This window comes from Setaria viridis, chromosome 9 (genome assembly GCF_005286985.2).
Source record: "Setaria viridis chromosome 9, Setaria_viridis_v4.0, whole genome shotgun sequence".
NCBI classification, from domain to species: domain Eukaryota; kingdom Viridiplantae; phylum Streptophyta; class Magnoliopsida; order Poales; family Poaceae; genus Setaria; species Setaria viridis.
This window is the reverse complement of record NC_048271.2, coordinates 1,216,532-1,239,359: the sequence shown is the minus strand read 5'-3', so window position 1 is coordinate 1,239,359 and position 22,828 is coordinate 1,216,532. Positions and strand designations below refer to the sequence as shown.

At 43.3% G+C, this 22,828-nt stretch overlaps 3 protein-coding genes across 3 annotated transcripts; 2 read left to right on the top strand and 1 right to left on the bottom strand.

Annotated features, from left to right (window-relative positions):
* Positions 1-507: 507 nt before the first annotated feature.
* On the top strand, positions 508-6,393 carry LOC117840869 (galactokinase). The gene is made up of 13 exons (XM_034721404.2): positions 508-806; positions 903-1,075; positions 2,422-2,468; positions 2,601-2,695; positions 2,787-2,869; positions 3,218-3,286; positions 3,428-3,613; positions 3,946-4,080; positions 4,837-4,971; positions 5,195-5,265; positions 5,434-5,511; positions 5,702-5,843; positions 6,115-6,393. Exons 1-13 carry the CDS (start codon positions 620-622, stop codon positions 6,223-6,225), a joined length of 1,512 nt encoding a protein of 503 aa, XP_034577295.1. The 5' UTR covers positions 508-619; the 3' UTR covers positions 6,226-6,393.
* Positions 6,394-9,043: 2,650 nt separating this feature from the next.
* LOC117838246 (probable glycerol-3-phosphate acyltransferase 3) lies at positions 9,044-12,304 on the top strand. Its single transcript, XM_034718197.2, has 2 exons — positions 9,044-10,007; positions 11,204-12,304. The coding sequence occupies exons 1-2, from the start codon at positions 9,291-9,293 to the stop codon at positions 12,080-12,082; spliced, it is 1,596 nt and encodes a 531-aa protein (XP_034574088.1). The 5' UTR covers positions 9,044-9,290; the 3' UTR covers positions 12,083-12,304.
* Positions 12,305-12,734: 430 nt separating this feature from the next.
* On the bottom strand, positions 12,735-20,459 carry LOC117838245 (uncharacterized). The gene is made up of 10 exons (XM_034718196.2): positions 20,256-20,459; positions 17,715-18,568; positions 16,754-16,883; positions 16,191-16,645; positions 16,021-16,101; positions 15,825-15,923; positions 14,480-14,638; positions 14,302-14,388; positions 14,083-14,154; positions 12,735-13,354 (listed from the first exon to the last, which is right to left on the bottom strand). Exons 2-10 carry the CDS (start codon positions 18,477-18,479, stop codon positions 13,043-13,045), a joined length of 2,160 nt encoding a protein of 719 aa, XP_034574087.1. The 5' UTR covers positions 18,480-18,568; positions 20,256-20,459; the 3' UTR covers positions 12,735-13,042.
* Between the last annotated feature and the right edge of the window lie 2,369 nt (positions 20,460-22,828).

Sequence of the window (22,828 nt, the reverse complement as noted above, 5' to 3'; positions counted from 1 at the left end):
TCAACTGCCAGCCGCAGGTCGACGAAATGGGATCACAGATTCACACAGCTCGAAAATGCTTGAACAGTACTTCACACATGAATCGTGCGCGCTTAAATTTGGGCAAGTGTTTCTGTCATTCTGTGGGGAAATCTTGTGTAAAACAAGAACAGAGTTTGCTTTTTTTTTTATTTACTTGCTTCTTTTTTACAATTGCTTGCCTTTTTTTAAAAAAAAATTTAAATTTAAATTTGGAACGACTGGATAAGCAAGAAAAGCTAGACGATCATCATCAGACAAGTCCGGGAATCCTACGTGGACGCTGGCACACGCTAGTGCGGTAGTGCCACATGGCCCCCTGCTCCGACGTCTGTCCACTCCGGCTCCGATCGGGCCCCGCCTCTCACTCACCGCGCCCGATTCGAGAACGCGCCGGACGCGGGGCACTGACCGGTGGGCCCGCTAGAGAATTACCGTGAGGGGGAGTAGCGTATATGAAAACGAAGCCCCTGGAAACCTTTTCAAGTCGCAGTCAATCGTTCAATCGTTCGAGTCACGCCATACAACACGGATAGAGGACGACCACGCCGGCCGCAGCGCGAGTGTGACGACGACGACCACCACCACCACCACCGAGGCCATGGCGCAGCTTCCTTCCGGGAGCGTCGTCAGCGGGGAGGCGGAGCTCGTCCCGACTCTCTCCTCGCTGGAGCCGGTCTACGGCGAGGGCTCCCAGCTCGACGAGGCGCGGCTCCGCTTCGCCCGCCTCGGGGACCGCTTCCAGGCCGTCTACGGCGCCCGCCCCGCGCTCTTCGCCCGCTCCCCAGGTCGGTGCTGCTCCCGGGGTTGGACTTCAGGTCTCGGTGTGTTAGTGTGTGAGCGGAGTTGAGACTGATTTGGGGGTGGTGGGCGGTTGTTTGCAGGGAGGGTTAATCTGATCGGGGAGCACATCGACTACGAGGGCTACTCCGTGCTGCCCATGGCCATCCGCCAGGACATGATCGTCGCGATCCGGAAGTCTGACAGCGGCCAGGTGCGGGTTTCCAATGTCGACGACAAGTACCCCGTCTGCGTCTACCCGGCCGACCCCGACAAGGTAGCAATGTGCTCTGCTCTGCCCTGCTCTGCTCCATCCGGTGCGATCCGCCGGAACTGGTGATATGATTTGTGGGGGATGCGATGCAATTGGGGTTTAATTTGGGCTGTGATTGGGGTCATCAGGTTGCTATCACGGGATGTTTAGGTGATATTCTGAAGCCGTGCGTCGAATTAATCTGCGTTTAATTGATCGGGGCAGAGAGGGAGGGAGGTGGAGCACGAGAATCTTGTTCCTATCTTTACGCTGCGGTGGTTACATTACTTCAGATTAATTAGCATATCCCAACGAAAAGCCCCAGATGCGGGAACCTGGGTCGATTCGGTTCCTTGCCCGTGAACTTCATAATTTGGGATCCACGTGGGTCACTGAACTGTGGACCCTCCTCCTTGTGCCCCTGTTTTAGCGTCGTGGCCTAGTGGGAGGAGCAGTGGACCTGCAGGACAGTTCGAGCAACCTGCTAGTGCCAACAGTGAAGTAGTGAACAGAAGTACATTGGTGTTGTCTAATAAGCGATTTTATGTATTGACACGTAATCATGAGACGACTTAACAAACAACTTGTACAATAGGTTGTCTTTTTAAGTTGTCTCATAGTAATTCTATTCCCTTAATTTGTGCATAGAAAAAAAAGAAATATTATGAGTTGCATGCAACCACAACTCGTACAATGGTAGTCGTCTCGTAGTTCTAAAATCTAGCCTATGAGGCGGTTGTTTCGCAAAACAACGATCTCTTTCTCTCTCATCACCCTCTCTCCTCCACATCAGCAACAATCTTACGTGGCATTGCAGAGACGACCTATGAGACTGCTGAGGTGTAGCAATGTACTTGCCCTAAAAGCCTTGATTGGGTGCCAAAGTTTGCCCAACCAAAATTAGGACATGCCTAAAAATTTTGGCCATCACTTGGTTCACTACCAAAAAAAGGGTGCACCAACATTTGTAGCCAAAATCATGGCAAGGCACTAGAAAGTTCTTGAAGCTCACATGAAGGAAAATATTGGTTGCCATATTTTGGTACTAAACCAAGTGAATACAAAATTTTCTTACCCTAATTTTGGTAGACCTTGATTTTGGCAAGCCCTAATTTTGGCTTGCCACGATATTGGCTTGGCAAAAATTGGTATCCAACCAAGCAGGCTCCAAATGCCAATTTCTGGTACCATGATGCGGCAAATGCCAATGTGCTTGTTCTATAAACCTTTTGTTCTGCTCTGTAAGGGTAGTACTGGAATCTGTGCAACTTGCAAGCTTGCGGTGCGAAACATGACACGCCTTTTGGTGTCAGTTTCTGCAATATCACTTGGCCATGATTTTAACAGTAATTGTTTTGTTTCTCGTGCAGGAAATTGACATAAAAAACCACAAATGGGGGCACTATTTCATGTGTGGGTAAGTTACAACTGTGAATTAGCACTGCAGAAACCTGGGTATTTGATAGATTTTGGTTGTTTACCAATTATTTTGATAGCAAAAGGTGATTATATCATATATCCATATTCACTTAAAATTCACAATCTACAGATACAAGGGTGTATATGAATACTGCAGATCAAAAGGGATAGATCTGGGCAAACCTGTTGCGCTTGATGTTGTTGTTGATGGCACAGTTCCTCAAGGTCCAATTCAGTGCTTTGCTTTCAAAACTAGTTTCCTTCTCTTTAGACGATGTGCAGTATCCAAAGCTTGGCTGTTGTTGCTCTTATGCAGGATCTGGTCTGTCAAGCTCTGCAGCATTTGTCTGTTCGGCAACAATTGCTATCATGGGAGTCCTTGAGAAAAACTTCCCGAAGGTATTACTTTCTGCAAAATAATTATTTTTTGTGATTGGCAAGAAGCAAGTTCATTCTATGTCAAATGGAGGTATAAGTGGTGGATGCAGCAGAAGTGAATGTCTTGTTTACATTACATCAGTTGGCAAGTGGAAATTGGATAGCCAATACTTATTTATTTATTTTTTGAACTAGCAAAAGGTTTCTTTAGCACACGAAAATCAGTGGTGCTTTCAGCTTATGCTGATTCATGGTAACTGGCATGCCTAGATTGGCGATCAGATGAACGTTCAGCCAACTTGATTTTTTTTATGTATGTTTACCATAGCAAATCCTATTTATAGTACTTATCGTATTCAAACCATGCAGAAAGAAGTTGCTCAATTCACATGTCTCTCTGAGCGCCACATTGGAACACAGTCCGGAGGCATGGATCAGGTAAATACAATCCAGAACTTTCTTGTTGGAATACTTAGGGTGTTGATTATATTCTCTGTAAGCTGTTCCAATTACTAAGTAAAATGCTTTGCTTAACACAATTGATCTTGTTCGCGTTTAACAGTTCATTCTATTTTGCAGGCTATATCAATCATGGCCAAGCCTGGATTTGCTGAATTGATAGACTTTAATCCAATCCATGCAACTGATGTCCAACTACCTCGAGGTGGTACATTTGTAATTGCCCATTGTTTGGCAGAGTCCAAGAAAGCAGAGACAGCTGCAACAAACTATAACAACCGCGTGGTTGAGTGTCGCTTAGCAGCAGTAAGTAACTATTTAGTTCGGTGACGAGCTTGCCTGAAAAATGCTGAACAACCTCATACACCTTTCTGTTACTATGTTGCGCCAGCATGCCTTGTCTAATGTTGAAATGATTCATATCTTTTCTGTTGAAATAATTTATATCTTAATAATGCTGAAGTATTGCCAGAGACCTCTTTTTATTAGATTACAAGTAATGTTGGATTTTGCTAATTCAGCTTGTAAGGAAATATCGCTTATTGTAACTCGGCTTGAGCAGTACTGGTTGCACAAAATAAGGTTATTCCTTGTCATTTCCATATATTGAGCTGATGTCTCTCCCTTGCACTTTTCAGATTGTTCTTGCCATCAAACTAGGGATGGATACCAAAAAAGCTGTCTCTTCTGTTACAACCCTCTCAGATGTTGAGGGGCTATGTGTTTCTTTTGCTGGGAAGGAAGGTTCATCGGATCCTGGAGTAGCTGTGAAGGTGCACATTCTTTAAAAACAAATTTGGAAGAATTGCCTACCCCATCTGTTCTTTTTTTATTCTTGAAGAGTGATTCATAGTGCTAGTTTGTTCTTTTGACAATTTTAGCATCCAGTTCTGCCAATTTATCCTATTTATTTATTGAGAACACATGGAGACTCTGCATCATCACATTAAGAGAAGAATAAAAGAAACAATGTTTGATGAGATTTGTTAAAAAAACAATGTTTGATGGTATTTGTTATAAAAAAATGACGTTTGATGAGCTCAAAGGCCAATCAACCAGCACCAAACCCTTTCCTTGATGAACCACTGGTAGTCCTGACAGTAATCATCTAGGCATCTCAACATCTGGGATGCACCTGGTCACTTGGTGCTGGCTAATAGTGAATTCTGGAGCGTTTTAGTTTGTTCCATTTCTGCCACTTCCCATTCTTTCCTGAGTAGTGCAAATTAAGGCTAAGCTTGATGGATCTGGAGAGTACGAGTATTATTTATGTTACTTGTTTGATTGAGCAGTTATTTTTGGCAGCAACAGAGTCTCTTTGCTAGATTTTCCTTTCCTGTTACAGTTTTTATACTGCGCAATGTTAATCACCAGCGAGGCACTGGTTGTTTATCTTGCTTTGATGTTGGCTAAGGATAAGACATTCATTTTTTTCTTCTTGTTTGAAAAGATCAATGCTTTGCCAATAGGAGTAGTGAGGGTACTTTTTAAGCCTTACAATGTACTCATGTTGTTATGCAACATTGCAGAAACTTCTGCATGAGGAGCCATATACAGCGGAAGAAATAGAGAAAATCACAGGTGAAAGCCTGACATCTGTCTTCAAGAGTTCTCAAACTTCCTTGGATGTTATAAAAGCTGCAAAGCACTACAAGCTATTTCAGGTTGATCTTTCTTGCCCTTATAATTTTTCATCTTGTAGCCATCCAAGTTCTGCTATTTCACGTTTGGCCTTGTGACCAAACACATACATGTTTGTTTAGGAGAATTATTGCACATGATCAGAGGACTTGTTTATCAGTTTAGCAAACTTTGAATTGAAACTTGCTGCAACCTTCTTAGTACAGTTACTAATTGTACTGTGTGGTGATGCTATGCTAATTTCAGCGTGCCAGTCATGTCTACTCTGAAGCATGGAGGGTTTATGCCTTCAGGGATACTGTCTCGTCAAAACTCAGGTGGGTTCACTCTTTGTGATCTGCGTCTTTTCTGTTCTTCCTTTTCCCTTCTTATCTAGATTGTGTTGATCCTCAAGTGTTACCTTCGAAGTTGGACCTGACAAATGTGTGTTTAGTACAAGCATTCTTCTTCTACTGACGGCCTGGCGCTTAATTGTTTGTGTGCAGTGATGAAGATAAGCTTAAGAAACTCGGTGATCTTATGAATGAAAGCCATTATAGCTGCAGTGTGCTATATGAATGCAGGTATATTTTCTGTGTACTGCTTAACCTATGAATAGCTATCTGAAGTTGTCCATGGCTCTACCAGACTTTTTATTAACTATATGACAGCAGTTGTTGTCAAGGTTTTCACACAAACAAAAAAAAATGAATGAACATGGACAAGGTTTTCCGATACTTTATTTATTAGCGTACTGATGTATTCCTCTGCCAGCTGCCCTGAGTTGGAGGAGCTTGTGAAAGTATGTAGAGATCATGGAGCTCTCGGAGCACGTCTCACAGGAGCTGGGTGGGGGGGCTGTGCTGTCGCTCTTGTCAAGGAGCCCATCGTCCCGCAGTTCATTCTCAATTTAAAGGCAAGTTGAATTTATCATCTCTCCAATTCCGAATACTGTAGCGGAAACTCTATCTAGGCTGCCAGCAAGCGCATGACGCGTACAAAGCCACAAATTCGCATCAGAATCATCCTTGTTCATCTCTGCATGCGTATCCCGGCAAAATCGCTGCAAGAAACGCATGATGTATTCGGGATTAGGACGGCTCTGCCTAGCCATTACGCATGCAGATTCCGTTCATTTCTTCTATGGCGTAGAACTAAACATTTTTTTTTACCTGTGTTTTGCGCAGGAGAAGTACTACAAATCAAGGATCGACCGGGGAGTGATCCAGCAGAGCGATCTGGGCCTGTACGTGTTCGCATCCAAGCCGTCGAGCGGCGCGGCCATACTCAAGTTGTAGGCGGGCGGCCATTCTTTGGCCCGTTGTGCATGAAAGAATAAATTCCGGTCCTCTTCCCTGTACTCTAGGCCCAGTTGCCTTGATGCCGATGGCACCTGAATGTTGTATCGACCTATCAGTCATCTCAGGCAGTACATATATCAAGGGGGTGTTTGGATTCCAGCTAAATTTTAGCTCCTGTTACATCGAATGTTTGATACTAATTAGGAGTATTAAATATAGACTAATTATAAAATCAATTTCACAATCTCTAGACTAAATCACGAGATGAATCTATTAAGCCTAATTAGTCCATGATTTGACAATATGATGCTACAGTAAACATTCACTAATGATGGATTAATAGATTCGTCTCGCGATTTAGCCTAGGAGTTCTGCAATTAGTTTTGTAATTAGTTCATATTTTGTTCTTCTGATTAGCACTCCACGATCCAAACACCCGCCAAGTCATCGCGGGGCACTTTATTGTTGCACCAGATGAACTGGGATAATATTATTTGTCTTTTTTTTTTTGAGGAAATGGGGTGGTATTATCTGTTGCATGGCTGCTCCGGAATTCTGAATTCAGATACCAGCTCGCTCGTGTCTGGCAGGCATTGAGGTCGTTGACGATGTTGCACAAATTAAATAAGGCTTATCGGACGGTGATTAGTCATCGATCTCTTTCCCTTCTGCCTTGCCTTCGCCGCAATGAATTGGGGAGGGGTTGGAGCTCGGAAAAGGAAGGCGCGTGGTACCATGTTGAGAGCTGCATGAGCCTCGCCTAGCCGCCTCCCCGTCGAATCCCGAAATGGGATGGACGCAACACCAACACGAGGCCGCCCGCCGGCCATGTCAAAGTCTCGTCGCAATTTATGGGTGCACGTGCTGCGCGCTGGTGCGACGGCACGGTTCGCTCCCTCTTCTTTCTTTTTCTTCTTTTTTTAACTATCATAAAAGAAGTGCATTTTTATGTGTGGTTTTGGTTCCACGATTGTGACTACGAGAGGTTTTCAGTTTCGAAATCAAGGATGCAAGATTCGCTTCCAGAAGGAAGTAATGCCATATGAGTTTTTTTTTTTGAAAAAAATGTTGTGGAGGAGAGAGGCGGAGGTGACAAAAGAAAGTTGCTGTAAAGCTAAACTCACAAGACTACTTTTCTACCCATGTATGGTTGTTGTGGTTGCCATCACAATTCTGATACTCCCTCCATCTATTTTTATAAGGTGGGGTATGATTTAACACGGTCTTCCAAATGACACTTTGACCGTTCATTTATCTTACATTATATTATTTATGGTTATAAACTTATAATCATTGTAGGTATATTTGAATACGAATCCAACCATATAAAGTTTGCATTATAAAAATAAAAAATTAATAGTCAAATTATTGGTCAAAGATTGCAAAGTTTGAATCTTGGTATGCGTGAGTATTCCTTTATCTCGCTACAAATTACTTCAAGACAAAACTAAAGAAGAACAACCTACTCCTACTGTTACATGTTAATTGTCTTCGTAAAACATGTCATTGTATGAGACGGATAGTTTTAATATACTACTCCCTCCGTCCTAAATTATAATTTCTTTTGATTTTTCTAGATATATCATTTCTGCTTTGCATCTAGACATACTCCCTCCGTATAGGAAAAGAAAGTCGTTTTGGACAAGGTTTGGGTCAAACATTGGGAATATAAATCATGAATAACTTTTAAGTTGTTGAGTTTGGAAATGTGAAAGCCATATAAATAGATTTGTCTTGAAAAATACTTTCATAAAAATATACATATATCATTTTTTGATAAATATTTTTATAAAAATAAGGAGTCAAAGTAATGCTTTGGAGACCGTATCGCTGTCCAAAACGACTTCCTTTTCCTATACGGAGGGAGTAGATATATGTCTAGATACATAGCAAAAGTAATGTATATAGAAAAGCTAAAACAAATTATAATTCGAAACAGAGGGAGTACTTGCCATCTACCTAGATATAACTCCCTCCATGATCCTGCGCGCGGATTCGGCCGCTGCCTTGCCTTGCAGTTTCTAGCTAGATAGTTTAAGGTCCACTAGCTATTGCTGGGCTACCGGCCTGATCGAACCAAAATCATTGTTGGCTTTTAATTGTTGCATAGCATTTCCCTTGTTGCATGTAGTCACAAGGTACCTAACTTCACTTCATACTATGCTTATCTCTCCACCAGTGACCTTTCTAATTTCTTTATTAATTAATCACCGAATTTGTGCCTGCTAGCTGGATTTGTTGGTCGTTTTGGTATTTTTTAGATTCATAGATATTTCTTGAATCTAGGAGCACCAAAATGATCTATAATTTGGAATGGAGGGAGCAGCATGCAGGCGGCTAAGCACGTAAAACTGTAGTGGTATGGTGCACCGTGAAGACGGGCGGGGTAGTGGAGCCGCGGTGTTGCGGCGTTTTCATGCCGCTTTCTCTGTTTTCGTTGTCGATAGTCACTACTCGCGGTTGTTAGTTGATGATGGTTGACAGTTGTTAATTAGTAATCGTCCTCGTAGGATTGATTAAATACAGTTTACAATCTAATTTAGTGTTTAGTGTTTGTCAATCCGTTAACATAAAGATTGAGCGGCTTAGTTTGAGTTTTCATCTGTATTTTTTTTCCTTTTGTCCAAGCTAACAAATGTCCCTACACACTGTAGCCATAATGTCTCCACGCCATACACTATTTTGCTTGTATTTTAAGATAGCAAGAAGGTCATGCACGTATTAAATTTTATAATAAACACATTAAATTTGCTACTGTGCGTGCGAGATCACCAATCCACGGAAACCACTGGAATACTCACACCTTCCGTTTGGTTCGTGTTGAGTTCAATGACATGCCATCGGTCCAGCTTTCATATACTTGCATATATGTTAGAAAAAAGCTTACTCGTTATGGTAGTTAGCATAGTGTCGAGCTTTCAATGTCTACTGGTGAAAGAAAATAGTGGCCACAGATGTCAGTATATATACAAGCATATGCAGATCCATCGCAGAGCACAGTGCAGAGCGCCTGGCAGCCTGCCAAACCTGCTGCCATCGTCGCGCGCTCAAGCTAGCTAGCCATGTCCAAGGCCTTCGCCAAGTCCCTCTCCCAGCTCAACAGGGCCCTCATTAGGAGGCTCAACGCCCTCGTCATCCGCGCGCAGCCGCCTCCGCCGGGGAGGCCGGATGGGCACGTCGCGGCGGTGACGCTGGACGCGCTCCCGGTCCCGGCAGGCGGCGGCGCCGCCGTGTGCAAGGTCGAGGGCGGCCTGCTCAGGTCCTCATCCGCCTTCCCGTACTTCATGCTCGTGGCGCTGGAGGCCGGCGGCCTCCTCAGGGGCATCCTCCTGCTCGTGCTCTACCCTGCCCTGCGCCTGCTCGGCCACGGCTGCGCGATCAAGGCCATGGCCGTCGTGAGCTTCCTCGGGCTGAGGAAGGACGCGTTCCGGGCTGGCAGGGCGGCGCTTCCCAGGCTGTTCCTGGAGGACGTGAGCGCCGAGGTGTTCGACGCGACGGTGGCGCGGCGGCGGCGGTGCGTGTGCGTGAGCGCCATGCCGCGGGCGATGGTGGAGCCGTTCCTGAAAGACTACCTCGGCGTCGACGCCGTCGTGGCGCCGGAGATGAGGGTGTTCAGGGGGCGCTACCTGGGCGTCATGCAGGGTGAAAGCGAGGTGCTGCGAGGGCTGGACGTGGAGAAGATGATCGCCATGGCGGAGAAGGGCGGTGATGGCAGTGACGTGGTTGGCGTTGGTGGGCTTGGGTCATCGTTTGTCCAGCTCTTCCAAAAGCATTGCAAGGTTTCCACGCACTTCTCAACTTATCATTATCGCCATGACCATACAAAATTTTGTATTATCATCAAAATTTGACACGTGAAAACGACACTACGCGAACCCATTTGAAAATCGAAATAAACCTATCATATGTCGCCATGATTATATTAAATTTTGTGGTATATGTTTGTAGTAGTAATTGTCGATGATGTAAATGTAGATTCGATTTGTCACTTTCAAAGCTGTCTGGCCGCAGATAGAAAAAGCAGGGGTTATATATGGTCTGTCTCCGAGAGATGCATCAAACAGGTGGTGATTGCATGACCGGACGGGGTAACAACATAGCCTACCATCGTACTCCCTCCATTTTTTTTTAATTTCTAAGACACACGCAAACTTTACAATCTTTGATCAATAATTTAATTTTCTTTTACAATGTAAACTTTATATGGTTAGACTCGTAATCAAATATACTCTACAATGATTATAAGTTTATAACCATAAATAGTATAATATAAGATAAATAATTGGTCAAAGTATAATTTAGAAGACCGTGTCAAATCACACCGTGCCTTATAAACATAGATGGAGGGTAGCAATGATCGTTGTCAACAGAAGAAACTCATCACTATTTACAAATTGATCGTTGTCGTCGGTAGACGTCCATGTCGTATCATAAATCCTTGATCGTCTTGGTAATGCATGCATGTGTACCTAAGCATGTTGTGTATGAAGAGTCGCTTATAAGCACATGAAACTTTGTTGACAAACATTTGGTGATAGTGATGCATCCGTACACTATAAGAAGTGTCCATCTTTGTTCTACTTGAATTGTTGCCCATATGTTAGAGTTCACTGTTTGGTGCTATTTAGTATTACTGTTTTGGGCGTGCAGTGGGCATCATCATCTTTTTTTGTTTGGATAAAGACATCATCATCTTTTGAAGCCTAGAAGTAATGAGGATAAAATTTGGCCCAACACTAGAACATGATCGAGTGCTTTCTGTGAATGATCACCTTGGTGACTTGAATGAAACGAGAGTAAATTTGGTGGAACATTTGGGCACCAATTGCTCACGATTAAGAAGCCAGTTCCATACAATAGTATTACGTAGCAAATTTTCACCTTAAAACATTCTACTCGATTTTCTTCTGGCATTTGTACGTGCAAGTTGTTTTTACTGTGGCTACACACGTGCATACATGCCTGATGGACGCAGGAGGTGTACGTGCCTACCGAGTCAGCGCGGCGGCGGTGGCACGCGCTCCCTCGGCGGCGCTTCCCGAAGCCGCTCATCTTCCACGACGGCCGCATCGCGTTCCGGCCGACGACCGCCGCGACGCTCGCCATGTTCATGTGGCTGCCGCTGGGCGCGGCGCTCGCCGTCGTCCGCATCGCCTCCTTCATCGTCCTCCCGTTCTCCCTCTCCGTGCCCCTCCTCGCCGCCCTCGGCATGCACAGCCGCCTCATCGCCAACGCCTCCGCGGCGGCCACCAACCTCTTCGCCTGCAACCACCGCTCCCTGCTCGACCCGCTCTACGTGGCCGCCGCCGCCGGGCGCGCCGACCTCGCCGCGGCCACCTACAGCATCAGCCGCCTCTCGGAGGTCCTGTCGCCGATCCCCACCTTCCGGCTCACCCGCGACCGCGCGGCGGACCGCGCCGCCATGCAGGCGAAGCTGTCCCGCAGCGGCGGGCTCGTGGTCTGCCCCGAGGGCACCACCTGCCGCGAGCCGTTCCTGCTGCGGTTCAGCCCGCTGTTCGCCGAGCTCGGCCGCGACGTGACGCCGGTGGCGCTGCACTCGGCGGTGGGCATGTTCCACGGCACGACGGCGGGGGGCTGGAAGGCGCTGGACCCGCTGTTCCTGCTCATGAACCCGGTGCCCGCCTACATCGTGCAGTTCTTGGACACCGTCGATTGCGGCGGCGGCGGCCCGGAGGCGGCGCGCGCCGTGGCGAACGAGGTGCAGCGGCGGATCGCGGAGGCGCTGGGGTACACGTGCACGGGGCTGACGAGGAGGGACAAGTACCTCATGCTCGCCGGCAACGAAGGCATCGTCGACGTCGACCACGGCGCCAGGAAGAAAACCGCTTACTAGTAGTGTGATTGCAGGCTTCAGCGAAGGATTGCAAAGAGATTGAATCAAAGCATTTTGTGATATTCCGTGTTATATATGATCTGTATATACTCAACTCAGGGTAGTGTATTGCAAAAGTCACGTGTGCGTGTAAAATTTAACGGAATTCATAGAGATGTAAGTTGGATACCCTTTTTTTCGTTTTTGAGGTGAAATTAAGCTTTACATCGTTTTGAATTCAAATACTGTCTGCCTTGTTTGGGAGTTTGGCAGCGCATGGCATGGGGCGCCTCCACACCTGTATCACTGTTCGGGCGCATCCCCTGTGATTAAGTTTTAAGATACGCGAAATGCCATTATTGCGACGGCTATGATTCATTAGACATTTGGAAGCTGACCGTGAAAGGACTCACTGTGCTGGCTCCATTGCTGCCAAGACCTTTGATGGCTTGTTGCAACTAGATATTCCTGTAGGCAATTCATCAGGCTAATCACAGCCAGCAACGCCTAACCACTTCCCAGTTCTGACCTATTTAAATGCCGGAGCTAGTATGACCTACAGAGACCGGCAAGCAGAGCAACTGATGCCCGCGGCTTCATGACCATGACGTTGCAAAAAAGTCAGACTGGGTTTTTTGTGTCCTTGTCAATATGCTGCTTCTGATCCCAGATCTACATAAATTTTTCACCTGCAATTTTTATGCACACATAATCTTAACAGATCTACATAAATTTTGCATTTCGATTGTAGCTTTTTCGCGACAGGGCACGGGCAACTTCCCAATGGCCAGGACGACAGATTAGCATCAACCAACACTCCATGTAGAACCGGGATGTTCAATGGCATCCCAGGGTTCCCCAACCATCGAGTCGGGACCAATTTTGGGGAGTTATATTTTTTTTGCATAATCAAACGTTTATTCTGTTTCCTTTTTCCTCTGCCCGAGTTGTGATCGCCAAACCCAACCTGCTTCGCTTCACTTACCATTGTTTCTTTCCTTTCTTTTTCTTCCTACCACTGCTATTACTACTGCTACCCTTTGCATTGCTTCCACTGCCAGGAGATGTTGGGTCGCCTTGTTCGCCGAATGAACTTTCAAACATGCCAGAATTAACCGCGTTCTGGAACCACTCGAAGAACTCATCCTCGTTGAGTCCTCCATCCATGTTTGCGCCATTCGGGACCTTACCACCCCTCTGTGCCGAGGTGCTTCCCTTGCCACTATTCTGCTTTGCCATGCTGGCATTGACATGAAAGCTGGGCTTGTGTGTGTTTGCCGGGCATCTCATTCCCTGGAGAAATCGGAAATTCATATATCAAATCATGTACCCATTACTTCACTGCTTGCTAACAAATTTGTAGACACTCAATTGGGCACCTCACATTTGAGAAAACATACATAATTACAATTTGCTCCGACTACAACTAGAAATGCCTAAGCTTTGTAATAGAAATTTAACCTTGCGGTTAGAATGGAAAATTCATATTCACAGATGCAATAAAGAATCCGTAGCCTAGTCAACTAATCTAGTAATCTTGTATGCATTCTTGCTTGTTCAGTTTTACATAAATCATACATGCCCTTTTGCATTCCTTAAGAGATCTATGGCAGGTTCTAGATATATGATTTATTAAGTGTTTCTTTAGGTAAATTTGTGTCCATTGGATTTAGATTTTCAGATCAGATGGTAATGATAAGATGTGACAATGATGTGCTCTCTAGTGGCTTCTTTACAACTCAAACTTACACTATCGAGATATAGTTGTATTGACTATAAAAACGCTAAAAAAATATCCCCTTTCTAAAAGCAGGTCAATAACTACTCTCTTTAGTAATTACTTCTATAAGATGCATGGGTTATTCAAGGGTACAGTGTCCCTGCACAGTGCACATGATCCATACGTGTGAGCAATACTTGCAAAAATGAAAGTACAATAAGATACATAGTGCAGAACCAGCAAACATTTGTAAAATATTAATGAACAGATATGAATTTTTATTGAAGAAAATGCGAATCACCTGACAGTTGAACCACTCAGTGACATCAAATATGTAGCTTTCTGCGCAAACATACGCATGAGGTAAATCTGGCTGCAAAACGTTATACATCATACTATGTCAGTCACAACTTTGTGATGCCTAAAACGGTACAACACGAATACATCATTTTTATTTCCTGAAAGAAAGCTAAAGTTTTTAAACAAAATAAAGTAAAGGTTGGAATAGTTTGGCATGTACCTTCTGCAGCATGCCAAATAGAACAGGTTGAAAGGACTGTTCAACCCATCCATCGCCATCTTTAGCTTGATGGAAATCTTTGCAGTCCTGCAACATAAAAATATTGTAGTTATTTTAAGACAAGTACCGGTAGCACTGCATTACAAATCACCCATTATCACATGCCCAGAAAAAGCACCTGACACCACCTAGCTTGAGATTTAGCTCTTCCCGTATAAATCCAAATATGGAAATCGCCACACTTTTTGCAGGCTATTCTTCTTGAAAGACCATAAGGATCTTCATCAACACCTTCGGAAGGGCTGAACCCATGTTGAAAAGTACCGTTCCTTCCATTCTAGTAGAATCATTGAAATCACGCCGATCAGAACTATAATGAATCATTGAACTATAAAGCAAGAAACAGGACACTCAAAAGATTGTTAATTATAACAGTAGAGTTTCCATGCAACACATACCACACCAGTACCTAATAATGAAAGTAAACCACGATCCTTCTAAGTAGACAATTTCTTTTACTGTCACTTAATTTTTTTTATCTTAGGCATCCATCAGTGAGAGGGCCTTAGAAAAACACAAGTATTTGATGTGGAGCATTTATTTTTATAAAGATTGACGAAACACAAATGCAATACCATTTAACTGCTAAAAGTATGAATGTAAACTAAACTTATGTAAAAATCATGTTCTGAAAATTGTCTATAAAAATGATGTATTAAATCATTAGTGTTTCCAGATCATACAACGCATGTGAGACAAACGATGGTCGTATAACAGGATTTCTTATCTCAACTTAGTTTGATACCATAAACAAATTAGGAGAAATTTCATAGCTGCTTTTCGATAGAAGCTTAACAAATAAGCACAGCACAACAACAAAAACTGACCCTTAATCTGTACATAAAATTATTCCAACATCAAAAACTTTCTTGCAAACTGCATAGAACCATTGAACAAGTCCTCAACTTCCAACTGAAACCATCAGTTGTCTAAAGGGGCCTTTGAGGACACATAATAGTAAAGTTTTTCCCAAATAAACACACCCACAAACAAAAGAAAGTGACAACACTACTACAGAATTCATGAATCAATTCAACTTTGATGGCTACTAAGGAACATTAATGGACCGTGCTTTCAAAACTACAGGTAGTTCAGAGCTGATTGAAACTATATGTAGGGTTGAGTTGCAAGTCCACAAATTTCCAAGATAAGCCAAAGATCAATTTGATAAGTCAGTAGGTGACCTTAGTCAGTTTTATCCTCTCTTGTGCTACTTGCAAGAATATTGAGGTATCAAACTTGCCTAGTGACCCAATGTACACATAAATATGTAAACACTCCCAAACTAGTTCATAATCTACCCAGATTTGGATAATTCTTCATTCCGGTGAAAGTGACCAGTTTCCCTACTACAGCCATCAAATTATGACAGGTCAGCAGCAGTTGCAGGTAGTCCCACACTTGAACTACCTCAAAGTCTTTTTGATAAACACACTGAAATCATAAAGGAAAACTAATAAGACCTTCTGAGAAACACTCTGAAACCGCCTGAAGTAATTCAGGAGCTCCTCCCTCCTCAACTCATCATCATATGTCTTTCGTTTCAACGAATCAAGAAGAACCTGTGCATTGGGTTGGAATCTCATGAATATGCATGGCCTTAATAAAGATGCATCGTAATTGGATTGATGATTATCTTGATAAGGAATATACACGAACCTCATATGCATTTTGAAGCTTTTTAAATGCATCAGCAGCTTTATCATTGCCCATATTCTTATCAGGATGGACTAACATAGCCTGCAAAATCAGTAATCACCGTTAACAAAGATAATCATGCCACAGCTTTAAATAACATCAATATGCTTTAGTTCATCTTTCAGCATCACCTTTTTCTTGTATTCTCTCTTAAGAGATGATACATCTATGTTCTCGTATCGACGGAAACCTAATGCTGAATAGTGGTCAGTGCAGTTCAGTAAACGTGCCACTTCATCTTCAGACGTCAGCTCTTTCTCAGCTCCACTGGTTGAAGGATCACCAGGGTTTCGATATGAGGCTCGAGCATATCCAGCTTGTGAGGTGTTATCTGCTGATGGCTGAAATTCTTCAAAGATGTTGCCTGATCCTCCTGAGCTTTGCTCTGAGCTCCTTGAAGAACCATTAGATTTCTTACTGTCTACTTTGTTCTTCAAAAACTGCACTAGAACGTCACTAGAAAAGAAGGATAGGTTGAGGCTCAAAAGTAATCCAAGCCATCCAACATAGCTTCTTGCACAATACATCGAATATAAACAGACAATAAGGAGAGCTATTCGTTCACGTTTCAAGAAAAAGGAAGCACCTGCATTTTAGGAACAAAGGATATCACAACTTAGTTACGTATACATTTACAAACTGTAAAATAATAAGATTCATTCCAAATAAATATGAATAAGTTGTGGAATATGACCTCCAAGAATTATTACAGAACTTGTTGTCCAAAAGCTTCCATAAAACCACAAAATCACCACTGCAAGCACTGAGATAAGTAGGATGGCAAAACCTAGACCAATGAAGGCAGCTGCAGAAGCAGCAATCACCTGAATAAAGAGAGTAGTGAAGATGGAAAGAATGATAAGAAACAATGAGCAAAGTATTTCATGATTCAAGCCAGAAACACCATGACAAGAGCAAAAATAATTTAAAACAAAATTAGACATTATTTACCTAGCAAAAAAGAGATGTTGGACATTCAAGAAAAACTTTTCACTGAAACTACATTTACGAGTTTACAACCATAAGGCAAGTGAGAAGATATCGCATAACACTACTGCAAGTTAGCATATACCAGACTTCAACTCGAATTATATTATCACTGATCATAATTGAGAAATCAATGGAATTAGTGAACAAAGTATGAGTTGAGATGAAAAATGATGAACACATGAATTGCAGGATTACATGAACATTTTACTGTCCAGTTGATTGTAAAAGATAAATGTTGCATGGCGACTAAATTCATTTTTAATATCTCGGGAATAATGACCATTGACAGAGAAACGGATCTGTTCCTCTACTGCAGAAGCAGTATACAGTGTTGCAGCCAGTTAGTTGAGAAGCTTAAGTAAATGTTGGCGGAAACCAACGTAAGAGCAGGCTAGCAATTCTAAGAATGTATTATGTATCCATTTATTATAAGCATACACATATCGCCATATCAGAGAAATCACAGGACTGTGAGGTCAAATGAATTATGGCTAAAAGCTTTCATAAGTCACATGAAAATGTATTATGTACAAGTATTGCAAGAAGAAACAGGGTTCTTGTTCATTCTTGCCAGCAAGATGCCACTAAATACCATAAATTAAGCTAGTACAGATTTACATTGTCAGTAATTTGAGCAGAAGTCCAAAGGGGTAGCTGAAACATACCATGAATATGAGCATCTTTTTAATCCCGATCATTGCAAGAACTGATAGCATGCTGCACCAAAGTACTGCAAGGAGGGAGTTTGTCCCCAATCGTAGCAAAGAATCAAAACCCCTCACATTGCAGTCTAACCAAACTGTCAACAAGAGCAACATCAACCTTCCAGCATTAAGAATCCAGGTTCGAACTATGGGATAAATATACTCAATTTTGTTTAAGACATAGGCACGCCCTTTGTTCACAATTGCCATATAAGCGTCGATTGTTGGCCTATTTCTGTCAATGGATCTTTTACTTTGTTCCACTAGATACATCATGGAAGCTCTAAAGATGGATGAAGCCATGCACGCCATGCACCTGGTCTTTTCCAGAACATTTTCTGCCAATCCAGGCAATGGAGTCTGCTCTATCCAAAAACTTTTGCCAAAACCACGCCTTGAGGGTTTCTTGTTACCTCTTCTGTTTTTAGTACCTCTCGATGGAAGCTCATTTTCTTCTGAACTACTTATATCATAATTGGTATCCATTTGTTGCTGTTTTCCCAATGATGACATGCTATTAATTCTGCTGTTCTTTTTGCTGCTTCTTCCTTTCTTCTCACTGCTTCCTTCAGAACCCTTTGATCTGCCTTGACCATGTGAGCTCAGATTTCCACCATCCATGGTGCCCCTTTCTGGTGTACTTAGTACATCGCCATCAGCTGTACTTTGCCAATTAGACGAAGCATGATTGGGTCCACTTTTGCTTTGATTTCCTTTGCGAGCCATGATTTCACTTGAAATAGGGTACTCACAGCTTAGGTGTTGGTATAGGAGGGAAAATACATTATTCCATCCCCCTTCAACAAAATCAGTACCTATGGGTGCACCAAAACATACCACAAAGATACGCATATGAGAACATGACGGATGAAAGAACTAATGAGAATATAAAATGCATACATCTACAAATAAGATGCCCACAGTCACATGCAGCATTTTTTAATGAGATGAGAAACAATATGTTTTGTTGGCTTTTTGTTAGATATATAACACTGCAAAGTTTCCATGGTACGATAGAACAAAAACAAGCCCAGGATTCAGAATTCTGTTACCACGACGTTCCTACTAGTGACTAGTGAGCAAAACTAGCGCAATCTTGCAAGGCTTACAGCAACAACAACAACAACATAGCCTTTCAGTCCCAAGCAAGTTGGGGTAGGCTAGAGTTGAAACCCAACAAGAGCCACAAATCAGTGTTTGAGCACATGAATAGCTGTTTTCCAAGCACTCCTATCCAGGGCTAAATCTTTGGGTATATTCCATCCCTTCAAATCTCCTTTTATTGCCTCTTCCCATGTCAATTTTGGTCTTCCTCTGCCTCTCATCACATTACTGTAACGCCTTAGGGTTCCACTATGCATCGGTGCCTCCGGAGGCCTTCGTTGTACATGTCCAAACTATCTTAGCCGGTGTTGGATAAGCTTTTCTTCAATTGGTGCTACCCCTAACCTATCACATATATCCTCATTCCAAACTCGATCCCTTCTCGTATGACCACAGATCCAATGCAACATACGCATTTTCGCAACACTTATCTGCTGGACATGTCGTCTTTTTGTAGGCCAACATTATGCACCATGCAGCATTGCAGGTCTAATCGCCGTCCTATAAAACTTGCCTACAATCTTGCAAGGCTTAGCATCTGAAATTGTAACTTCAAATTTCACGTAAGCATTTGGTAACAGAAGAAAAACAATGGCAATCATCTTCACGCGTTTACATGATTAACAGATCAGTCCATTGAAATTAGGGAGTTTAAGAAATATTTAGCAACCAGAAGACCAGCGACACCGCTATATGTGCTCTCAGTAGGCCGTATATGTTCAAGATACTCCACAAAGTACAAACGCAAGTGGCAAGTAGCTTCAGTTTTTGGCCCTTTGTCTATTTGGACACTGAATGAAGCATCATGTTTCTGGGAGTGGGAGTGAACAATGCTGAGTGCATGCATGTTGTATCTACCCACATACCCAATACACCAAACAATGTGCCCAACATCTTCTCTCTCAAGCCCATATAGAGGCTGGGTGCCTAGGTCCAAAATTTCAGGTAACTACAGCTAACAGTGTTTCCTTAGGGAGTTAGAAAAGTGGTCCCTACTTAAGCCACTAGATAAGCATATGCTCCTACAATGCAGCACACATCAAACTCATGAAGACTTATCACTGACAATAACTGGATTTGAGTTAAATTCTGCCTCCCTGATTTCACAGAGCTCGAGTAGAGCAGTCCTCAACTAGTGTGCACAGCTTGGGCACCAAAAATCACTGGATGTAAACTACACCCGTACCTTGGGCACCAAAAATTGCTATGGCTGTGTCAACTAATATCAGTCGACGAACAAACTATCAAACAGAGCCATTTTATTACTGGGTTAGAACCACGCAGCATGCAATTCGGTAATCAACTGAGCAGAGACGAACGAAATGTTCCGATTCGATCGCCAAAAAACGAACTCCTACACCACGAAAATCCCATGCAGACGGGCTAGGGTCTACTTACCAACACGAAATCAATCCGCCCCCCGGCGTATCCCCATTCATATGAGCAATCTGCGGGGGGAGGAGAAGGGGGCGGGCGCCGCGGGAGGAGGCGCGCAGCAGGCGCAGGGCAGGCCGGGCGAGCGCTGCCGTCAGGAGGGGGCGCGACCGGCGCGGGCGGCCGAGCGAGCGCCGACGCGTGGGAGGGAGGGGCGGCGGATTGAGACTTGAGAGGGAAGAGGTGCGGGGAGGAGGAAGAGGTGGGGCGGGGGAGAAAAAGAAAAAACCGCTGACATGTGGGCCCCACCTAGCGGGGAGGTATTGGAGAATAGTTTGGTATATGCTAGAGGGTTTGATCGCAAAACGCAAAATGATTGGGGGTGGAGACTATTTTACCAATGGGATATGAGTAATTTGTTGGAGATGCTCTTAGCGTAGTTGGTGATTTATCATAAATTTAGGCATAGATTAGATATTATTGGAGCGTTTAATTAGTTGTGTGGTCATCGATCTACTATACGCTCAATCGTTGTAATTAGCTGCCATGGCTTAATATTATAGAATTGACAATTAAGGAAGTATTATTGTACAAGTACTTCCTCATAACATAAATATTATAACTCCATCTATATTTGACCTAAGTTACTTTTTCTAAATTTAAAATGCTACATTTTTATAGAAATTGGTTGAAGTTTCACCTTATAGATGGTATCGATTTTTCCAGAGAAAGTACAAAAATAATTTTCATAATCAATCTCGTAATATCAACATTGCTTAGGCCAAACTTGGATGAACTTATATTTAGCCGGAAGAAGTGTAGATATTGAAAATTAATCAATAAATACATGTACTTATTTTATTCTTTTTTTTCAAGGAAGTCCTTTGCATCCAAGTTGCGGCGAGTGCGGATGAGAATTTGTTACAAGTGTACGGCTCAGAAGTTCTATCAATCCGAAAAGAAAAGAAAAGAAAAGAGATCCGTTGAAAAATCTTGTACATGTGTTATTGGGTTGGGTTTCAAGTTTGCAGCACGTTGATAGGAAAAGAGACGGCTAGAGAAAATAGCATGGGTGGCATTCAGTTCATGCTGAAAAGTGGAGACAGAGGCACTACCAAAATCAATGAGGAAGCTGCAAAATGCTGATAGCAGCTGTGAAAATCAATCGTGCACACGAACTGCGGCTCTGACCTCTTCTGACTTTCAAGCCTCAGCTTGCTTTCCAATTCTTTTTCCTTTCCTTTTCAAGATGAACGAATCACCAAGCCAGATTTTATATTTTCCCTTTACTTTCCCTGGAACATAAGCAGGCATATAGCTCGCTAATTTGGCACTGCTAGATGCATAATCTAGAATAAAATTGCTTGTACGGTATAAGCATTGTAGAATTATGAATTCTACAATTCAGCCATGGGAGCGCATCTCAGCATCTGAATTCTGAAGCTTGAGAATACTTGACTCTACTTTTCAAAAAAAAAAAAAAGAATACCTGACTCATGTTCAGAAAAAAAAAACATGTTTACATGGAGCCGGTGGTCGATAGGAGATGGACCATGGTTTTATTTCTCGACCCGGTGCACAAGGATTGATCAGTGGCGTAAGAAAATGGTGGGTTGTTCTCTTGATGGCTGGTCAAAAGGGAGGGAGAGAGAGAGAGAGAGAGATTGAGGAGAAAGAAGAGGATGTCCCTGGGATGAACAGCAAGCCAAGCTGGACGAATGTCATTTTCCTGTGGCCTTGGACCGGCCAACGATTCATCGACTGTCGTCTGAACGCGCCGATGCGGCAGTCAGCTCTGGCCGGCCGCTGCAGGAGTAAGCAGGATGCAGACAAATTCAGCTGGATTGATGCTTGAAGCTGTAAAGTAAAGAATCAATTCCATTTTTGCCTTAAATCCATGGTCTGGTCTCTGATCCCTGCATGGAATCGAATCTTCAGTCACATAGACGATAAACCACCCGCAGGCCGCAGCAACAGTCAGCAGTCAGCAGACACTAACCTACCTTTTCTGAAACCAAATAAGGATTAGCTTAGCGCCAGCACACTGACAAACCTCTAACCATCTGTTCCAATGCTTTGATTAGAAGTGTCAAGAAAGCACTGACTTGTTTTCTTATCAGATTACTGGAGAATGGAGAAGAAATTATCCAATTCAGAATAAAATTGACAGAGAAGTGAAAAACGGAGGCCTGTGCTTTGAACACGGACGCAACGGCCGTTTGGCCGGCGAGATCAAGGCCTGAAGAGCAGTTGATTTGATCTCACTGCTGCTCTTGACCTGAGACAGCGAAACAGGAGATGGAGTTAATAGCATGACGGCGCGAGATCCAATAAGAGCATTGACCATCTAGAGGCTCCAACTGCCTTGCTCTGAGTCGCCGCCACTGAACTGAAAAGGCACATGCTCTCCCCAGGGTGTGAAGCGCGATCGACAACAGAAATTCCTGCAACATTTGCGCAGCAAGCTTCGCGTCTGACGGCGGCAACATCTTCCCCTAGCTAGAGATGGCACCTTCTTCTTGGAACAGACAGAACATTCGGCAATTTTAAAAGTGCAAGGTCGTTTATAGTAGAATGCAGTCGTTAAGAAGCGAATT